Source organism: Schistocerca serialis, chromosome 4 (genome assembly GCF_023864345.2).
Source record: "Schistocerca serialis cubense isolate TAMUIC-IGC-003099 chromosome 4, iqSchSeri2.2, whole genome shotgun sequence".
In the NCBI taxonomy this organism is placed as follows: Eukaryota; Metazoa; Arthropoda; class Insecta; order Orthoptera; family Acrididae; genus Schistocerca; species Schistocerca serialis.
This window is the reverse complement of record NC_064641.1, coordinates 801,143,778-801,165,223: the sequence shown is the minus strand read 5'-3', so window position 1 is coordinate 801,165,223 and position 21,446 is coordinate 801,143,778. Positions and strand designations below refer to the sequence as shown.

The 21,446-nt window shown below is 40.9% G+C and overlaps 1 protein-coding gene across 1 annotated transcript in view; it reads right to left on the bottom strand.

Annotated features, from left to right (window-relative positions):
* Positions 1-883: 883 nt before the first annotated feature.
* LOC126473393 (phosphoacetylglucosamine mutase) overlaps positions 884-21,446 on the bottom strand; it is a 150,202-nt gene continuing 129,639 nt past the window's right edge. Inside the window, exons 9-12 of the mRNA XM_050100402.1 lie at positions 12,738-12,895; positions 1,753-1,930; positions 1,119-1,234; positions 884-1,039 (exon numbers count right to left, since the gene is read on the bottom strand). Coding sequence (XP_049956359.1) covers positions 928-1,039; positions 1,119-1,234; positions 1,753-1,930; positions 12,738-12,895 — 564 coding nt within the window. The 3' untranslated portion in view covers positions 884-927. The remainder of the gene's footprint in view (positions 1,040-1,118; positions 1,235-1,752; positions 1,931-12,737; positions 12,896-21,446) is intronic.

The following is a 21,446-nucleotide window of genomic DNA, read 5'->3' as shown; positions in this document are numbered from 1 at the left end:
CTACCAACACACAAAATGAGCTCTTGCCCTTGGATGTGCAGAGGGGTCCTTCAATGACTGGAGTGCAGGTAGGGATAAAAGCATTTTCTGAAGTGTTGGAAATATACTTTTCATGCAGATGATGTGCTATGATAGAGATGTCAGACAGAAATAGAACAAGGGTTTTGCAATAGCACATTTTAAAGACTTTCCTGTTCAAATTTGACATGATACAGTTGCAGCAACTACACACATATTTTGATCCATACACTAGATTGTAAAAATTGGCAGCAGTGATAGTGCATGAAGCAGAACTGTAGTATCTGAGCTTGCTTTCAAACTTACATAGTGACAGAAATTCACTGAGCCAACTTCTAATAAGGTTCTGGTGTGAATTGCGAGCGTATTAAGTGCAGCTCATAAGGAAAGCATTAAACAATAACAAAGTTTGCCATTAAGCAGATGTCCACATTTATGCTTTAACCACTTAGCTGCAGTGATGTTTTTGGTTTAATTTAACGTGTTCATCAGTTTTTGCTTTTTTTCTGGGGAGCAAAAAGGATGATCGCTCATGTGTGTTTTGAATATGTAATTTGTGGTCGTAGCAAGTTGGTATATAGCCCTATTATCTTTTACCCAGACACCAGTTTCAATTTTTGCTGTAACAGCATGTAATGAAATGCATTACCAAAAATTATTGCTTAAACATTGTACTGTACATTTAATTTCTTTCACTTAAATTTTATACAAATTATTGGAGAGGATTGAGAATTTTAATCATTTCCTCAATTTTGTGTTTTTTAAGCCTGGACCACATGAAAATGTAAAACAGGTGTTTGACTGCATAACATTTTTAATGTTACTTAACACTGATCTTTCACATCAGGAAAAGGAAGCTACACAATTGATATTCAGAATTTTATTCCACAATATTCTGATTCATTACATTCAAACTGTGAACTCTGAAACAGCTTCAGCCACTTTTTGAGCCAGTTCATCACAATGTTCTCTAGTATCAGCCTCAGCATAAACACGGACAACATCCTCTGTGCCAGAAGGCCTGCAAGTAATTCACAAAAACACTGAAAATCTGAAACAGTATGGACTCCCAAAATTAACAACTATTAAGTTATACTCACCGAATGAAAGCCCTTCCACTGGGGTACTGAGATACAAGCTGATCCACTCTGTCTTGAAGACCCAAAGGTGATACACATTTCCGCTCAGCATCAGCAGTCTTAATTAAATTACGATCCTATTAAAAACAGACCAAACACAATGTAACCTTGCCTCAAGAGTGTATATAGTGTGTTCCTTATAGAAAAACTAGCATGACAAATCAATCCTTAACTCAAAAGTTGCTGTAGTAGGTGAAGGGGGACCAAAATTTGATCTGATGTTAAACATAGGCCAACTTTTGTGTTCAGAAAATTGTATTTTCAAACGTTGAGAACTGACTTGACATGTTATTGCTAAAGGTGCTTTTTACATATGTCTGTCTCAGTGGAAATGTCAAAAATTATCACAGCTGTCGTTTGTACTGCTGCAATTCATGATTTAGTATTTCATTGGGTAAATTTTTTACTGTAACTTTTAGACTGCAGAGGCAAGTAAGTTTTACTTGAGTAACTATAAATGGCATTCACTACCAAATGCTTAGAAGGGTGATATGTCCTTCCCACAGTTATATCTTCTCCTTGGCTGTTTGCTTTACTAATCTACTCACATGAAGTTTAAATCATTAATGGACAACAGGTAATAAATATTTCTCACCTTGACAGTGACCTTGAGTAGCTTGTTAGGCAAATCTGTATAGGCTGCAGCCCAGTCCATAACAGACCATCCACGTGCACTTAGCACAGCCTCTACTAGCAGGAGGTCAGATAGTGCATCTCCAGTTGCTTGATTGATTAGTTTCATGGTTGCAAGGAGTTGCTGTGCAGCATCATTACTAAAACATGAATATATACATGGAATCAAAAGCTGTTTAACAGTACTGTGAATGTTTTGATGTCCTTTCAGTAACTTCACGTAAAGTCCACATACTACAGGGTTATTACAAATGATTGAAGCAATTTCACAGCTCTACAATAACTTTATTATTTGAGATATTTTCACAATGCTTTGCACACACATACAAAAACTCAGTTTTTTTAGGCATTCGCAAATGTTCGATATGTGCCCCTTTAGTTATTCGGCAGACATCAAGCCAATAATCAAGTTCCTCCCACACTCGGCGCAGCATGTCCCCATCAATGAGTTTGAAAGCATCGTTGGTGCAAGCTCGCAGTTCTGGCACGTTTCTTGGTAGAGGAGGTTTAAACACTGAATCTTTCACATAACCCCACAGAAAGAAATCGCATGGGGTTAAGTCGGGAGAGTGTGGAGGCCATGACATGAATTGCTGATCATGATCTCCACCATGACCGATCCATCGGTTTTCCAATCTCCTGTTTAAGAAATGCCGAACATCATGATGGAAGTGCGGTGGAGCACCATGCTGTTGAAAGATGAAGTCGGCGCTGTCGGTCTCCAGTTGTGGCATGAGCCAATTTTCCAGCATGTCCAGATACACGGGTCCACGGGTCCTGTAACGTTTTTTTTCGCAGAAGAAAGAGGGGCCGTAAACTTTAAACCGTGAGATTGCACAAAACACGTTAACTTTTGGCGAATTTGCTGCACGAATGCGTGAGGATTCTCTACCGCCCAGATTCGCACATTGTGTCTGTTCACTTCACCATTAAGAAAAAATGTTGCTTCATCACGGAAAACAAGTTTCGCACTGAACGCATCCTCTTCCATGAGCTGTTGCAACCGCGCCGAAAATTCAAAGCGTTTGACTTTGTCACCGGGTGTCAGGGCTTGTAGCAATTGTAAACGGTAAGGCTTCTGCTTTAGCCTTTTCCGTAAGATTTTCCAAACCGTCGGCTGTGGTACGTTTAGCTCCCTGCTTGCTTTATTCGTCGACTTCCGCGGGCTACACGTGAAACTTGCCGCACGCGTTCAACCGTTTCTTCGCTCACTGCAGGCCGACCCGTTGATTTCTCCTTACAGAGGCATCTAGAAGCTTTAAACTGCGCATACCATCGCCGAATGGAGTTAGCAGTTGGTGGATCTTTGTTGAACTTCATCCTGAAGTGTCGTTGCACTGTTATGACTGACTGATGTGAGTGCATTTGAAGCACGACGTACGCTTTCTCGGCTCCTGTCTCCATTTTGTCTCACTGCGCTCTCGAGCGCTCTGGCGGCAGAAACCTGAAGTGCGGCTTCAGCCGAACAAAACTTTGAGTTTTTCTACGTATCTGTAATGTGTCGTGACCATGTCAATGAATGGAGCTACAGTGAATTTATGAAATCGCTTCAATCATTTGTAATAGCCCTGTATATTGTTTTGTCTGAAAATAGTTCTATTGCCTGTTATCTCAACTGAATGTACATTAGTTATGTGACAATCTAGTATCATTTAAAACTATAGTTGCATCAATAAACTCAGAATTTTACCAGTGTGATATTTGGAATGTTACAAGCAATGAAAGTTGAAGACTACATTTTATCCATATTTATTTGACTTAAATGAACTCAAAATATTTGATGGAAACTATTTTTCTTAATACAGTAAATTTGTTGTAAAATTGTATTGTAATTTCAATGCAAGATCAGTTCTAACTTCACTGCATTGTCCTGTTGTAATCCTTGGAAGCTCAAAAGTTGCACAATGAACATGTTACTACCTCTGGCACTACTTACGAGCTGAAGGAGTGTAAAGTTAATACACAAAGCTGTATAGATATATGGTCGGATCCTGATAAGATTTCAAATGTTAAGAAATGTAGAATCTTGCAGTTTTAATATATAATGAGTCTCAACTGGGAACAGTTGACTCACACAAATACCTGGGTGTACCGTTTTTATACTGGAATGATAAAAAATGGCATAAAGCAAATTGCGTTTCTTACTTGGAACAACATACATAAGCACTCCCTAACCAATTACAAATATTGACAGTTTTTAGTCAGGACATATTTCCTGACTTGCTTCACTCTTCAGAGGACAGACTTAGCCATCTACTGATGAAAGCAGTATCTAGTTAAATCGGGATTCTGAAGCAATGAGAGCATTCTCCGAAATTCGTGTAGTAAGCTCATCATTTTATTAACTGTAGACTGAAAATGAAATCCATTCCAAGTGCCACAAATGAAAAAAATATCGTTTAATCAAAATGTGGGCTATGCGCCTAACACTACTCAGTTACCGTATTTACTCGAATCTAAGCCGCACTTTTTTTCCCGTTTTTGTAATCCAAAAAACAGCCTGCGGCTTAGAATCGAGTGCAAAGCAAGCGGAAATTCTGTAAAATGTTGGTAGGTGCCACCACAATTAACTTCTGCCCTCTAATATATGTAGTGCTACAGAGGCATGTTTTGCAGGCACAAAGATGAACACTGGCGCCAAAACAATTAAGATTGGAGACGAAATTTTTTTCTCCGCCCCGAGTTTCGACCACTGCTTTTTCATACATTATCCAACGAAGTAAATACAAATTCCATATTGTTCATCTTCGAATGTAGCAGCCTTTCAATATGCTATGAAAATCTGACTGGCAAGACTGTTTGGGATGTTTGTCAATATGGCCAACTCTACGTTCTGAATTTTTTCCTACTTGTGACAAGAGATGGTTGCTAATAGGAACTTTTATGAATTGTGAATCACATGCAGTATTCTCTTCACCATAATAATACGAATATAAACATTTTGTCATGTATTCTTTCGTGTTTGCTGCTATCTCAATTAATTCCTGTCTGCCTAATAAACTACAAAACTAGAATGAGACAACAGCAAACGCGGAAGAATATACAAATGCCATGTTTATATTCGTATTATTCTTACGCCGAATAGTGATACAGTCAGAAATGAAGCACGACAACTGACTAGATTTTTAAATCTAAGATGACTCTAATTTCTGTCCAGAATGTAATGTACTAAAGAGGTATGTGCAAAGATTTTCAAACAAAGAAAAATTTTCGCTAAACTCTCCTTCACATCTTCTATCACATGCAGTCTATTATTTGGTTCTTGTTGATTATTATCAAAGAAAGCAGCAGTGTGAGTAACAACAAATAGCAGTCTCTTGCCATTGTTTCGCTAATGAGACGATTCCTTTTTTTTTTTCCTCTTTTATTGGAAGCGGTGGTAGCGCTCACAAAAGCAAGACATGCCGCCAGCAGCGACAGGTCGAAAACACTCATTATCAAAATGCGACAAGCAATGCAAGACACAGAACAATAATGCATTTTCAGCTTAGAGTGACATAAACACCTATAGCAAAGAGAATGGCACTTATCAGATCAAAGAAAAATAAGCAATCAATTCAAACCAGACGAAGCACGTGAAAAAGGAAGGGTACCCGTATAAATACAGACGGAGCGCCTGACACATAGCAATGGCTACCTGGTAAAGCTTAACTGTTAAGCTTATGACTCGAACCAAACTACTGGAGCTGTATCGTCATTCATTCAATCTAAATTGTGTCTCATATTACAATGGACCAACTTTGTTTCGATTAGGAGGTTCGGCCTAAAACTTTTCTCTCCCCTTGAATTTCGAGTCTCAAATTTCAGGTGTGGCTTAGATTCGGGAAATTTTTTTTTCCTTGATTTCGAGTCTCATTTTTCAGGTGCGGCTTAGATTCGAGTAAATACAGTAAATCTGGGCTACCTGATATTTACTGTGGAAGTGGTTTGAATAATTGCCACAAGAATGCATCTGAGTCATGTGCCAGAGGCCCAGAACTGCCACATTAGCCATTGCTGTTAGTTTGAGTTTATGATTCCATGGTGTAGGAAATGTTTGTTTATTAATAAAATGTTTGTTTAGTGCAGTGTAGTGCAATAATGGACATGGTAAAGAAAAGCTGTGAAGGAACTGTTCTCAACTCAAGAAAAAACTGTGAGTCAAAGGGGAATCCAACCAGAACATTATGCTACCTGAAAAACAACCTCAACCTGCTGAGAAGTGTGAGGTCCCCTTAGACCGTGTCAGAGTTTTATGTAATGTTCGTCACAGAAGACCGTTTTTGACAACAGTGATGAAAAGGGAGATTTCTCCGACTTCACCAAGGCAGCAAAAGACTAAATCTGAGAATTTCAAAGTTTTCTCGGATGAAAAAAATACTACTTTTGGTGAATCAGCACCATGGAAAAAGAAAAATGGGCTCAAGAAAGGAGTTAAAAGGTAAATAACAGAAGAATTGGAAACTGGGAAGGAGATTGAAAAAAGATGATTTGGAAAAGTGGTTGTTATAGTGACAGGCATTGTCTACAGACTGGTTTCTGAGTGGGAAATGATTGGTACTAACTATTATTTCGACACTGATCTGTGGACTGTGTCTTGTGACAAGTGTTTTTATTGTGTGCAGCTCCAATACAGTGTGTCTACTGTCACCTTAAAAGTAAAAGAATGTTTTGTTCTGATTTGCTCATCAAGCTGCTTAATAGTTTTATTATTAAGATAATTTTTAAGATCTCATAACCTGAGATGCACAGAAATCTTTACATTTGTACTTACCATGTAAGTAAGACAGATTCGAGCTGCGGAAGCATGATTTGAGAGTTGTTTACCTGAGAAATGTTATGTCATATCTAATAATGAATAAATATAGTATGGAAGTTTTGGTAGAATGTAAACAAATTGAGAGTGAAAGTAAGAAAGTAACAACACCAAATAAACATGCAGGTGTGTGTGTGTGTGTGTGTGTGTGTGTGTGTGTGTGTGTGTGTGTGTGTGTGTAAGGGGGGGGGGGGGAGATGATTGGTGATTTACCATAACAGTCTACCTGAAATAACATATTGCCAAATGTATTCTTTGGTAATCATTACTGAATACCCTACTTTTAAGGAATATAGATCTATTCCTGTGATCTCTGTTACTTTGTACGTCAAAATAAAAAATCTTACAGCAGGAGCCACTATTTCATTTATGGTATTTCAACAATTTAGTTTTGTTTTCTCACAGAACAATATTTGTCACTATTTCTGCTTATTTCTAACCGGGTTTTTAATAAATTATCTTCCTTCAGCTATAAGTTGCAATACAAATTTGGGAACTTCCAGTGGAGGGAAGCAGTCAAAATCTGTTGTTGCTATGATTGTTCCCTTCTGTTCTAGAGTACTGTGAACAGTTTCCTTTTATGCAGAAACTTATGTGGAGTTGCTTAGGTCCATTGTTTCTATCACTGTAAGGAGGAGAAACTTAAAAAGTTATTGATGAGACTACACAATGAAATGTATGCTGTTGTACTGCATTTACAAAATCATATTTGTTGTGTCTAGACAAGACAGCCTAGACACAATGAGAGGAAGCCGAAAGGCATGCGCTTAAACTCACGCAGGCTGGCGTGAGGTCTGAAACAGGATACGTAATGAATGCTATAAAGAAAAGTACGTAGCTGCTGGAATACTTAACTTTAATCCACAATTGGTGAACATTGGTCTTGTTGATACAGGATTATCATCTCAATATAACTTGGTGATGGCGCCTTGCTAGGTCGTAGCAATTGACTTAGCTGAAGGCTATTCTAACTATCGTCTCGGCAAATGAGAGCGTATTGGTCAGTGAACTGTAGCTAGCTACGTCGGCTGTACAACTGGGGCGAGTGCTAGTACGTCTCTCTAGACCTGCCGTGTGGTGGCGCTCGGTCTGCGATCACTGACAGTGGCGACACGCGGGTCCGACGTATACTACCGGACCGCAGCCGATTTAAAAGCTACCACCTAGTAAGTGTGGTGTCTGGCGGTGACACCACAATATTATTGAAAACTTAGGCATTCTGCTGAGGTATACCAGCTTTGGTCCCTCATTACTACTGCACAACACTTATTAATCCTCGAGCGGAACACGAGAGGGCTCACAGCGTATTTGTACACATGTAAAAAGTAGTTGTGTTTTTGTTACCAAGATAAACATGTAGGAACAAAATCTTAGTTTAGTTAAAAATGATAAACTTTCATTATATCACTCTGATGCTGCTTACAGTGTTACCCAACAGTATTGACACATTCGAAGCCTTAAATAGCGCAGATGCATCAGACCACAGCCAACCATTTATTTGACTGCTAATTATCTCATAAACAACTGCCTCATTGTGGGATTGTGCAACTAACTCAGAATCTGTGTCATTTTCTTACACAGATCTTTCATTTTTTTCTCACCTAGCTTGCCATTGGTTTGATATTACTGCTGCTCAATTGGACGTATGACAGCAGAAGTTAGCAATGTGCCAGATGAAGAAATAGGTATGGACTCTCAGCAACAATGGAACAGTACAACAGACTTATTTGTGGTTGGTGCACTTTATACACAGGAGTGTCCGTTCAAGGGTTAAAGTCACATTTCCACAGGCAACGAAAACTTGCACAATCATCCGCCCCCACCACCACTGCCTCAGAAGCCACATGTGCAGTCAGAATTCTACTGGAATTGTTTTCAACATGTCAACTCCAATAAACCATGTGGATGAAAAAGTAATTTTGGAGATTGTAGATCAAGGGTACAGAAATGTTAATGAACATAAATGAAAGTATTTTGAACAGAAAATCAACTGTTGTTTGAAGAGTAAATGAATGAATAAAACTTTATTTTGATTCCTATTGAGCCATATTTCTTGTTCCGTACAGAAGGCAGATATCCATGTCAGATGACATGGAAACTTGCATTAACCCATTAGCGACGTGTGTTGCCATATGGCAATGTTTGTAACACTTTTTTAAAATCGTTTATTCCACGACATCAAGGAAGCGAGAGTGTTGGCAGCACTGGATTCCGTTCCGCAAGACTGTAAAGATCACAACAATGCAACATTTTTAACAATACATTTACATTCTGCGGCATAAGCAGTGTTGGAAGTCGTCGTTTGCTGAGTGATGAAGAAAAATGGAGTATAAGTTTGAGTAAGTATGATTTACACAGTAACTTACGATATATAATTTGCTTTTTTAGTATGGTTGTGCTTTAAATACTCAAATATATATTCTTTGGAGGTTACTGCTTGCTGTGAAATAAATTACGTTCGTTTAGGCCATTTGAACGTCGATGTTGCCATATGGCAATGCTAGGCGCTTGTACTCAGTAAAAAGATGAATTTTCTCTTTTTCATTTTAGAAGAGGTTTCTCGCTTGTTGAGGTGCTGGAGATTCTTTATAATGATGATATTGAAGGTGATGTGTTTGTTGAGTCCCCAGATCCGAATGTAGACATAGATGAAAATTCGGGAAATGAACATGTTGTCGGGTAAGTATGACTATCATTGGTTTGTAATTGTTTGTATACTGATGCCGACTTTATTATGATTTGCTATTTCATTTCTTATTTTTATAGATTATTAGACAACTTGTCCTCTCGTCAACTACGAGCTAATGCTGAAAAGGATGCCAAATAACGGAAGGATCGGTGTTGATTATGAGCACTGTAACCCACCGGCACCATAAATGCGTACTGCACAAGATCCAATTGTACCTGAATGTTAGATGTCGCCATACAAAACAGTTGGATTTTGTATAATAAAGCAAGAAACCAAACTATATCAAGAGAGAAGTAGCAGCAGTGTACTTGCAAAGACACCAAGCTTTACCAAAAGGAGCCGCCGAGAGACCATCTGCATCAAGGGCATGTTCCGACAGCCACATATCAGATTCAATTAGGTTTGATAAGACTGACCACCTCGTCCAGCACACAGAGGGAAAGAAGAATAAAAGGTGTGCACACAAGGACTGTAAATCTATTGTGAGAACAATGTGTTCAAAGTGTAATGTGGGATTGTGTATTGACTGTTTTCACGTAAAATAATGCTGAGTTCAAGGTTTGATTTTTGATTATTAATTGTACTGTGTTATAAAGTATCAATCGTATGATGAAGACTGAATAATAAATTTGCACAAAACTTGTATATGTAATAAGAAATTTCAATAACCTACTTATTTTAGTTGAAGTTGTAATCCATATAAATTTAGGTAGCGAAGGCGCCTAGCGTTGCCATATGGCAACATCAAATATCTCCCTAATGGCGGTAATGACTTTCGTTGAAACAACTCTGTTGTGTCATTTATGCCTTTTACAGACATACTAACGAAAAAAAAATTTTTAAAATCACGAAAAAATTAATTCCGGTGCTAATGGGTTAAGCTGCATGTAACACCAAGGTACCTGACAGCTGGAGATTCTCTCAGTATGTTATGCTAGCTCTACTTACAGTAACCAATAACAGATTGGAAAGTAAAATTCTAATCTAAACAGTACTCTCCTTTGAAACTTCCTGGCAGATTAAAACTGTGTGCCGGACCTGAGACTCGAACTCGGGACCCTTGCCTTTCGCAGGCAAATGCTCTGCCAACTGAGTTCTGCAAGGTTTGCAGGAGAGCTTCTGTAAAGTTTGGAAGGTAGGAGACGAGGTACTGGCAGAAGTAAAGCTGTGAGATCGGGGCGTGAGTCGTGCTTGGGTAGCTCAGTTGGCAGAGCACTTGCCCGCGAAAGGCAAAGGTCCCGAGTTCGGGTCTCAGTCCGGCACACAGTTTTAATCTGCCAGGAAGTTTCATATCAGCGCACACTCCGCTGCAGAGTGAAAATCTCATTCTGGAGTACTCTCCTTTGTTTTAATTCTTAGAGTTTGTGACAGTTCTGAAAGGTCAAAGGTTGTAAATTTTACTTTTTCTGTACTTAATTTTGTACCAAATGTTGTACTATTTTCCATATCCAGTCATCATTCAGTGATTTCACCAGTAAAAACATAGTTGAGAGTTGCACGGGATTTTTATTTAGGTCAAGATTAGCAGTCTCCAGCATACTTATTTTCCAGGGGCACTATACACAATCATGACTTGATTGCAGTGTACATCGAAAACATCTGCACGAGTTAAGTGCATGGTACACACAATTATATGAGTGTGGATAAATGACAATTATGGCTAGAATCATACCGCAGTGTAACAAATCCAAGACCAAACTTCAGTGACTGTAAAACATAAGCTATCTAAGAGCATTCTTCATCTACTACTCATGAGGAGGAAAGCTGTTTTATTCAATCTTGATCACTTTTGTTCAAGGCATTGATCTAAGATCATAATAAAATAAGTATCACATTTTTAGTTATCAAATGTAATGACATGTAGAATGGGACATTACTGTGTATTCACAACTGAAGATCAAATGCTGTATCATTATTGTCATGTACATCGTGACAGATTTACTATATGCTGTATTTGTTCCTGATTTATAATTGAATGGAGATTTTGGTTATGGGTTGTCACATATCTGATTATGATGTCGCAACACAGTTGAAGATGATTTGGTTATGACAAACTAGTAGTGTAATAAATTAATACAGCTGTATGTAACAATGAACTTTTCAACAATTATTCAGATGGAAAAACCACACATGAACCAAAGAACTAAATTAATATCCTGAACTTGCTATTGCACACACTACATGTAGCTAGGAGCCCCAACATTGCAAGTGCAGTATCTTGCAATGTAGCATTCTGTGTCATTGGCTGACTACAGCACAGTGTGGCATTTCCACTGTCGAGTATGTGACAGGAGCCCACCTCCTTTCTTAAAATACCCAGATGGAGGGAGCTCTGCTGGTAACATCATTCCTTCAGTGTTGTGCATTCAACTGGCACAGCCTCTGCACCAGTCATTGGTGAAATGTATGGCTAAGTTACTCCAGCCACATCAAACAGCATAACTGACTAACCAAAGCTGCTGATCTACAAGTCATCAGCTAGCCCTGATGTTCTTGCCACTGCTTGACACTCCAGCCAGTCTCAGAGTGTCCCAGGTTTGACATGGTCCTTGCACACTTCTTGCCAGCATCGCAGAGTGCCAGCAGTACTCTACCAGCTGCTGCTGTCTCAGCATACTGCTGGGGATGTTACAATTGGCACATAGGCCACTACTGTCTAAGTACTGTACGGAAGGAGTCAAGTAATAAACAATGTTCCTGTTGAGTAAGCATTCCTGTCTCTGTGCCTGCGGCAATACTGTAGAACATGTCCCACAGCTTTCTGTTAAAGCCACTCCACAACCAGAGCCGGCCCTTCCATAACAATTATAATCATTCTATTAAAAGTAATACAACTGTACTTAAATATAGTAAATTATTTGCAAGATTGTACTGTAAGTACAATGAAAGATCAGTTCTAACTTCACTGCATTGTCCTGTTGTAATCCGTGGAAGCTTAAAGGTTACACAAAGAACATATTACATATAAAATCTTGCAGTTCACTAAATATCTTCAATTACGGCATAATGAGTCATAATTGGGGACAGCCAACTCATACAAATACCTGGGTGTATCTTTTTGTCCAAGAATGAAACGGAATGATCACAGAGGCATAAAGCAAATGGGGGAATTCGTGTCACTGGCAGGATGATGGGAAAACGCAATCAGTTTAGAAAGGAGATCAATTACAAAACACTCATACAACCTATTGTAAAATAGGGCCAACAAAGGATACTGAATGTATACAAAGAAGGGCAGTATGAATAGTCACACATTTACTTAACCTGAGAGAGACTGTCATAAATATGAAGAAAAAAAAAACTGAACTGGCAGAGCTTGGAGATAAATGCCAACTATCCCACAAAAGCTTACTTTTATAGTTTCAAGAGCCAGTATTAAGTGAGGTGAGTTGTGAACATCCAGTAATTTGGACTACTGTGATTTTTGTTTCAGCTTGTTTCAGAATATAACAAAATATATTACCTAGAATCTGCAGCAGACTTTATTATAAGCTCATCAGCTTTCTGTCCAAACAATACAGTTCCATGGCCATTGGCTTCAAAATATACACCAATATCAAATTCTTGCGCCTTGTGATGCAGATGTTTGACACCAGTTGGTACACATACTACTGGGACATGCTGAAAGGAAATATTTAATTTACAATATTTTAATGTCATGTGGAACACAGTGCTGTCTGCAGTGGCACTAGGTGTATTATACTGTATAACAATAACTTTCGTATCTCTACATGAAAGTTTGTTAATTACTAAAAGTCTCTTGATACAGATAGATTGTAAGAGTAATGCTCTTAACAGTGTGCATTCTGATGTGAATAGTGCCACATGGAATTACCCTGTATCAGAGGTATAACACTGCAAAGATTACGGCAAAATGCACGCCGATTCTGAGCCATGTTACGATGGACATGAAAGGTGAGAAACAAGGATTGCTAGAGTTTAAGAACAAGTTGACAACACCTGAACAAAGAACACAAACTCAGTGAGGAAAGATTGGGTGAAGGAATAGGTTATGGCTTTATTGCAGGAACCATTGTGAGACAAGTCAAGATAGCTTCAGTTATTGAAACACAGTTCATACACAGCCCACCATAAATTAAGAAATTAATGACAATCACAGCACATGGTGCAGAACAACTTTTCATGTGTTCTTCCTTTGTTTTGTGTAAGTAAATACTGCAGGAAGTGAATCTACCAAGAAGAGAGGGTTGTTAGGAAAAAAGAGGGAGGGAAGGGCATTGTGGAAAAGGGGAGAGGCCTTAATTACATCACAATGAGAATTTTTACAGATTGCTTGATAAGGAACAAAAACGAGTGGGCTGCTCAGCAACCCATCTGCATTACAGACAGCAAGGTGACTCAAAAGTCTGTTACCCTCTCGACTAAATATATAAAATATATATATAATGGGTGACACACAGATGGTTTACTTGAGGTGTCCGATGGCACATTATCAGCAAGTAAACTGGTTGCGTTGGTCCTAGGCTCTTTGCTTGAGAAGCACTTAGGTCTGAGCAGACACTAACTGCAAACACAGCTCTGCTGTGCAATACCACTGTCTCCACATCACACCAATTCTTTCGGTATCCTGGCAGGCCATGAGTAGGATTGTCTATGGCCTTATTGCCACACAGGAACTGTCGAGTTGTTTGGACACAGTTTAAAGACCCCTGGAAGTAATGGACTGGCGAAACAAAACTTGGTTAAATACACAATGAAGCTTAGGTACCCAACTGTTACTATGACCTTTCCATTTGAGACTAAAATATGCTCAACAATGGATCCTAAAGGGGGGTGAGGTGGAGTTGAGAGAAATAAGATAAAATGGGATGTATACCATAATGTATCAATGAATATATTCAATTTTTGAGAATATTTAGTAAATGGATAGATAAAAAATCTACTCATCAAGTGGCACTAGGAGAACACACATATAAAGGTACGTAAATTTGCAAGCTTTCAGAGGCAGTGGCCCATTCTTCTGGAAAAAGGGTTGAAGGAGAAGGATTTGTGAAGTTTAGGATATGGGAAGAGTTCAGAAAAGTTGCCCAGAACCCCAGATCAGGTGCGACTTATCGGACTGGATCAGAAAGAAAGACTGATTGTTTGTAACTGCATCAGACGAGATTTGAAAACCTGGGAGCTTGTAGGTAGAAAATGGAACAATATGCAATACAGAGATCACTGAAAAAAAAAAAAAAAACATAGTCCACAAATTAATAAGAGTGGAAAGCTAAGTGCATTGTATGTGGTAGAGGGGGGGATAGACAGGCCAGAAAATAAAACATGTAGAAAACTAAAAGAGAGTAAGTAAAGGAATAGTTACAGAGAAGAAACGCTGAGACCAAACAAGTTAACATAAATTAAGGCCAGGCCACGTGGGTGGTGACAATCAAGGGCATAATGTAATGCCAGTTCCCACTTGCGGAGTGCTGAGAAAAACTAGTGTCTAGGGGAAGAATCCACATGATACCTGTGTTGCAAGAGGCACCAAAGTCTTAACTGTCATCTTGTAGAGCATTCTCTGCAACAAGTCTTACAGTGGGGACAGTCACAGGGGTAGAAGTCACAGGGTACGAAAATGGGTGTAGAAGGAGCATAGGGTCTGAGTCCATGTGGTGAACAAAATTACAGACACAATGGATATCATTTCAGGTCAGGATTTTAGGAAGTCACTGCCTTGTCGAAATAGCTAATTAATACATTTAAGACCAGAAAAATATTTATTGACAAGGGTTGTACTCCAAACTAGTTTTTTTTGGAGGGATCAAAAGTGTACCAGGATTGGACATGGTGGCCTTGCAGATGCAGACACTTTACAGCACTGCATTATCATTCTCACCTCATCCTTCACTGCACATAATTACCTCAACAGCCTAGTTCAATAGGAGATATCCCAGGTCATCATGCCCAATCCTGGTACTCATGATCCTCTTTAAAAAAAGGTACTTCATGAAAGCTATGACTTCCTAAAAACATGCACTGAAATGAGGTCCATTCCATCCAACACTTTGCCCACTCCTAGAATAGCTTTTTGTTGCCCTCCCAATCTCCAAAATATCCTTGTCAGACCCTAGGCTCCTTCTGTCAAGTAAATGGTAAAACATATACTACCAAAGGGGGAGCCAACTGTGAAATGACACGTGCAATGTATCACCTGCTACGTAAACTCTGTTTCGTCACTTTTTACACTGGCATGACTACCACCAAGTTACCAGTTGGGATGAATGGGTTTAGACAGAGGGTATATACTGGCAACAGACAGTATCCTGTGACACAGCATGCTCTACAACATGACGGTCATGACAAAGGTGCCTGTTGCACAACACTTGTCACAGGGATTCTTCCCCTCGACACCAGTTTCTCAGAATTCCGCAGGTGGGAACTGGCATGTGCTGGCATATGTCCTCCCCCACCCACCTGGCCTTAATTTATGTTAACCTGTCTGGTCTCAGCACTTCTTCTCAGTGACTTCCTTTATTTACTCCTTTTAGTTTTCTATGTATTTTATTTTCTGAGCTGGCTTATGTCCCCTGCACCTAGTTTTTTTTGGAGGGATCAAAAGTGTACCAGGATTGGACATGGTGGCCTTGCAGATGCAGACACTTTACAGCACTGCATTATCATTCTCACCTCATCCTTCACTGCACATAATTACCTCAACAGCCTAGTTCAATAGGAGATATCCCAGGTCATCATGCCCAATCCTGGTACTCATACAATGTACTTAGCTTTTATTAACTTGTGCACAATATTTTTTTCAGTAATCTCTAAATTGCATAATACCCTATTTCCCACCTTTTTAAGTTCTCAGTTTTCAAATCTCGTCTGATGCAGTCCCTAACAACCAGTATTTCCTTCTCAGCCAGTCTAGTAAGTATTACCTGACCTGTAGTTCTGGACAACTTTTCTGAACTTGCCTCATTTCCTACATCTCACAAGTCCTTTCCCTTCACCCCTATTCCTTCTCCTTCAATCCTTCTGCCAGAAGAAGGAGCCACAGTCTCTGAAAGCTTGCAAATGTTTACATCTTTATAGGTGTATTTTCCTACTGCCACTTTTTGAGTAGATCTTTTATCCATTCAATTGCATTATATTATATTTACGATAATTGGTTGTTTTTGTTGATATATTAGCCCATGTGACCATCATTCCTTCTCGCATAAGCCCCCTGTCAGTCTTTGTTGTGTAGATAAATAATCTGAACTATATTTTTATCATGAATTTATATTTTTATCATGAATTTACATTTAAAAAAAGGCACTGTATATTTTAAAAATGTAATTTATTGTAAATCTGTAATTTTAAAAATGTTACCTAATTCTGGTGAAAGTAATTTCATGAGATTGGAATGAAGAAAGAATTTGTATTGTCAGTCTCAATCGATGTAAGAGAACACAGCTAAAAACATGGACATGGAGAAAGGTCTACAAAATACGCCATAGAGAAATGGAGGTCCAGAACTAAAAATGAAATGGCCTTCACCATATTGCTACGATGGATAAAAAGTAAAACGTGGTTGACAGCCCACATTGTTCGCTAAAACGGCCGATAAATCCGACAGCAAACCCAAGTGGGAACGCAAACGGTTAAAAAATGGGCATTCCTCAGGAAATGGCGGACAGTTAAAACCTAGGCACAATGTGCACAAAGTGGTGGGGGAGCACCACTTAACAAATGGCGATGGCTAAAAAGGCAGTGTCCAATATGCAACCTAGTTAAAATGAACTCCTCCCATCAGGAGGGCGAAGTGGAGGTCGTCCGAGCCGCTGGGAGAGGCTTAATAATCTGGAGCTTATTCCCATGAAGGGAGGACCAAAGGCAATGCCAAAGTCACACCCCTCCTGACAGATGGCAACACAGAGATCATTGGAGGGAATATACGAACTAGTGGGATGAGGTATGAGGACTGCAGTCTTGGCAGCACTGTCAGCACCCTCGTTCTCTGGCAGCAAGAGTGAGCAAAAGACAGTTTTCCTGGACCTCTTGCACTAAGGGATGGGTGGTGTACAGTACAGAGAGACTCTGAATGGCGCTGAGTGAGTCTGAGCAGGGGACACAATTGAAAAGCCTATGTCAACAGATGTACTCCGTGGCCTGATATAGGGCGAAGAGCTTTGCTGTAAATACTGAGCAGTGTGCCGGAAGCCAACACCAAAAAACACTGGTGCCAATGACGAAGGCACATCTGACACCATGGTCAGTTCAAGAGCCATCAGTGTACACAAAGGTATTATCACAAAGTTCCATGCGAAGGTCGTGAAATTGAAGGTGATAGAGCGAGGCTGGAGTACTGTCCTTAGGAAGCGAATGAAGGCCAAGGTGAACACAGGCCGCTGCACGAAACCAAGGTGGTAAAGGGTTCACACCACCAGGAAAGTAGCAGGTATTGTGAAGTTAAGCCGCCGGAGCAAGAGCCAAAAGCAGACCCCAGGAAGTAACAGAGAAGAGGGATGCACCCCATACTGGCGATCAGAGGAGTCACTGAAGAAGGAGGTATAGGATGGGTGGACATGCTTGGCAAACAAACGGCATGCATACCTGCAGAGGAGAAAGTCACATCGGTAGGACTGATAGTTCAGCAGCTTCAGCATACGGTCTCTCAACTGCGCTAGCGTAAAAAGCGGCATGGCCAAACGAATGCCACAGTGGTGGATAGTATTGAGATGGCGTAAGAGGGATAGATGTGCAGACGCATATAAAAAGCACCCATAGTCCAGTTTTGAGTAAACAAGGGACTGGTACAAACAGAGGAGGGTGGTTCAACTTGCACCCTAGGAAGCACCATTGAGGACACGTAGGACATCGAGGAACCGTGTACAGTGGGCTGCCAGGTAAGACACAAGGGAGGACCAAGAGTGTTTCCTATTGAGCATGAGCTCCAAGAATTTCACAGTTTCAATGAATGGAAGGGCGACAGATCCAAGATGTAAAGATGTTAGGAGAAAACAACTGCGCTGCCAAGAATCATACAAATGGTTTTGTCAGTGAAAAAATGAAAGCAATTGTCGATGATCCATGAGTAAAGGTAATTGAGACATTGCTGAAGACGCCAGTCAATGAGACAGGTCCATGGAGAACTGCAATAGATGGCAACAAAAAGGGAGCCGGAGATGCCCAGCTGAAGGCAGACCATTACAAGGTTAATGGCGATACCAAAGAGGATGGCACTCTGAACGGAACCCGGAGGCACAGCATTTTCCTGGATAAAGGTGTCCGTCGAGGCAGAACTCACATGCACCTTGAAAACTCAAGTCTTTTAAAAAGTCTTCAAGGAAACTGGGCAGGCAGCCATGGAAGCCCCACGTGTAAAGAGTATAGAGGATATCAGTTCTCTACCAGGTGTTGTAGGCCTTCTCCAAATCGAAAAACGTGGCCACAGTCTGAGATTTCTGCAGAAAACCATTCGTGACATGGGTGGACAAAGTGACAAGATGCTCAACTGCTGGATGGCACACTCGAAATCCAAACTGTGCAGTGATTAGAAAATTGCAAGACTTGAGCCATCATATCAGCCATGGATGAATCATACGTTCCATAACCTTGAAACACAGCTGGTGAAAGAGATGGGACGGTAGCTAGAAGGAAGGTGTTTGTCATTACCGGGCTTGAGTATGGATATGACAGTGGCTTCACGCCAGCATCTGGGAAACATGCCCTCTGCGCAGAGGTGGTTGTATGTATTAAGCAGAAAATACTTACCAGCAAGAGAAAGGTACTGCAATATCTCAGTGTTAACAGCATCTGGCTCTGGGGCGGAGGATCGAGATGAACTAAGAGCGTGATCCAGCTCCGTCATAGTAAAGGAAGCATTGTAGCACACACGTCTCTGAGAAGAGAAGGGTTTGCCCGAGCCTCATCTGCTCGTTTCTAATGGAGGAAGGCAGGGTGACAGTGGGAAGAGCTCGAAATTTCCGCAAAATGATGGCCAAAGGTGTTGGAGATAGTAATAGTGTCCATGATGACATCGTCTGCTACTGTCAAGCCAGAAATGGATCTTGGTTCCAGCGAGCCGTCGGAGGTTGTCCCACACGTCAGAGGAGGGGTAGACTGTTAAAAGAACTAGCGAATGAAATCCAACTAGCTTTTTTGCTATCACGAAGTACGTGATAACACTGTGCATGCATCTGTTTATAATGAATACAGTTTGTCATCGTAGTATGACAGTTAAAAATGTGGAAAGCACATCTCCACACACGAATTACATCAGGGCATGCCTCAGCCCACCATGGGACTGGAACACAGCATGGTAAAGAGGAAGTGCGAGGAATGGAACATTCTGCAGCGGTAAGGATAACTTTTGTTAAGATATTGCACCTGGTCATCACAACTGGGGAAATATTGTTATTCAAGGGTCGCCATGGACGAATAAAGCCACCAGTCAGCTTTTGTAAGCTGCCATTTGGGTGTGCACGCAGGAGGGATAGGAGTCAGCAAACGGATAGCACATGGGAAATGATCGCTAGAGTATGTGTCAAAAAGAACAGACTACTCAAGACAATGGGCAAGCTGAGCAGTGCAGAAGGATGGGTACAAATGGGAATAAGTGTATGAGGAGTCAGAAAGGAATGTAGGTGCTCCTGTGTTAAGGCAGAAGAGGTTAAGTCAATGAAGGTCGGCCAAGAGGGCACCTCTGTGACTGGTTCTGGAAGAACCCCAAAGAAAGTGGTGCGCACTGAAGTCACTGAGCAGCAGAAATGGGTGAGGATCTGCCCAATAAGCTGGAGAAAGACTGCCCTGGTGACATCGAATGACAGAGGGATATAAACGGTACAAAGCAAAAACTTCAGGTGAGGAAGGAAAATGTGAACTGCAACAGCTTGAAGACTGGTAGTCAGGGAGATGCGTGGACTATGAACGTCATCCTGTATGAGCAGCATGGCTTCCCGATGAGATGGTATGCTGACCTCACTGGGAAGGTCTAAATGGACAAGGAAGAAATGTGAAAGCTCAAAGCAGTTGTGAGGACACAATTTTGTTTCCTGAAGTCAGAGTCCAAGGGGACACTGCAATTCTAAAAGCAGCCATAAATCCTCTTTGTTGGACTGAAGGCCATGAACGTTCCACTGGAAGAGGGTCATGATGAAGAAAAAATGAAGGTGTGTCACCTCGGCGACTGCCGAGTGTCAGCCTGCGAAGACTCGCTGCTACAGTTTACAAAGGCAGAAAGATCCTGCTCCATGAGGCCCAAGAAGCATCAGCTTTCTTGTGATGTCGGTCAGTCGGTCAGCTGAGTCCAATGCAGAAAAATGATTGGTGGTCCGCACCGGTGACACGGAGGCCAGTTGGATGAAGGTATCGCATGGCGACATTGTCGAAGAGATTCTTCGAGTTGGCGAAGGAGAAGACTGTTTGCCTTTGTTGGACATCTTCAAGCCTTTCTGGTTAGCAGAGGAAGACTCAAGTGTTCGTTGGCTCGAGGGATGTAGGAAGTCTTCACAGGAATACTACTCCTGTCCTTTGTGGCCTGCAGGTTGTGTAGCTGGTGACTTCACCCCTCGAGGCAAGAGTTTGATGGCTTGTTGCACAGCTAGACAAGGCGACAGCGAGGCTACCTTGACACTGGGTAATTTCACAACCTCAGAACTGAATTTGAGGTCGCATGTCTGCATGGCCATGTCCTTCATGGAGTGAGATGTAGCAAGAACAGTACTATAAGTGCCAGACAGTAGAACACAGAGTTTGCGACTAGCCGATAACTTGCGAGTGACCAGGTAAGGAACGTTTTCTTTTACCTGGATCTCCTGGACAGCCCGCTCATCAAGATACAGGGGAAAACCTCGAGAGGAGGCAGCATGGCCGCTGCTGTAGTTGATACAGCGGGGAGAAGGAGGTGGACAATCGCCCTCGTGCACATCCCTACCACAGGTTACACATTTGGCCAGGTATCGAAAAGACATTAAAGTGTGGTTTAAACAATTACACTCGTAGCAGTACATCGAGGTCAGAATGTATGGTCACTCTGTGATAATTTCATGGTCTGCTTTCATCTTGGACCGGAGCACCACTTTACCAAAGGTGAGGAAAAGAGTGCGGGTTGGACACTAAGGAGGAATCCAGCTTTTTCATCACCCAATGGACGGCAATGACACCCTGATCAGAGATGTATGATTTGGTTTTGGCCTCAGTCAGTCCATTGAGCAGCCTAGTGTAAATAACACCATGGGAAGAA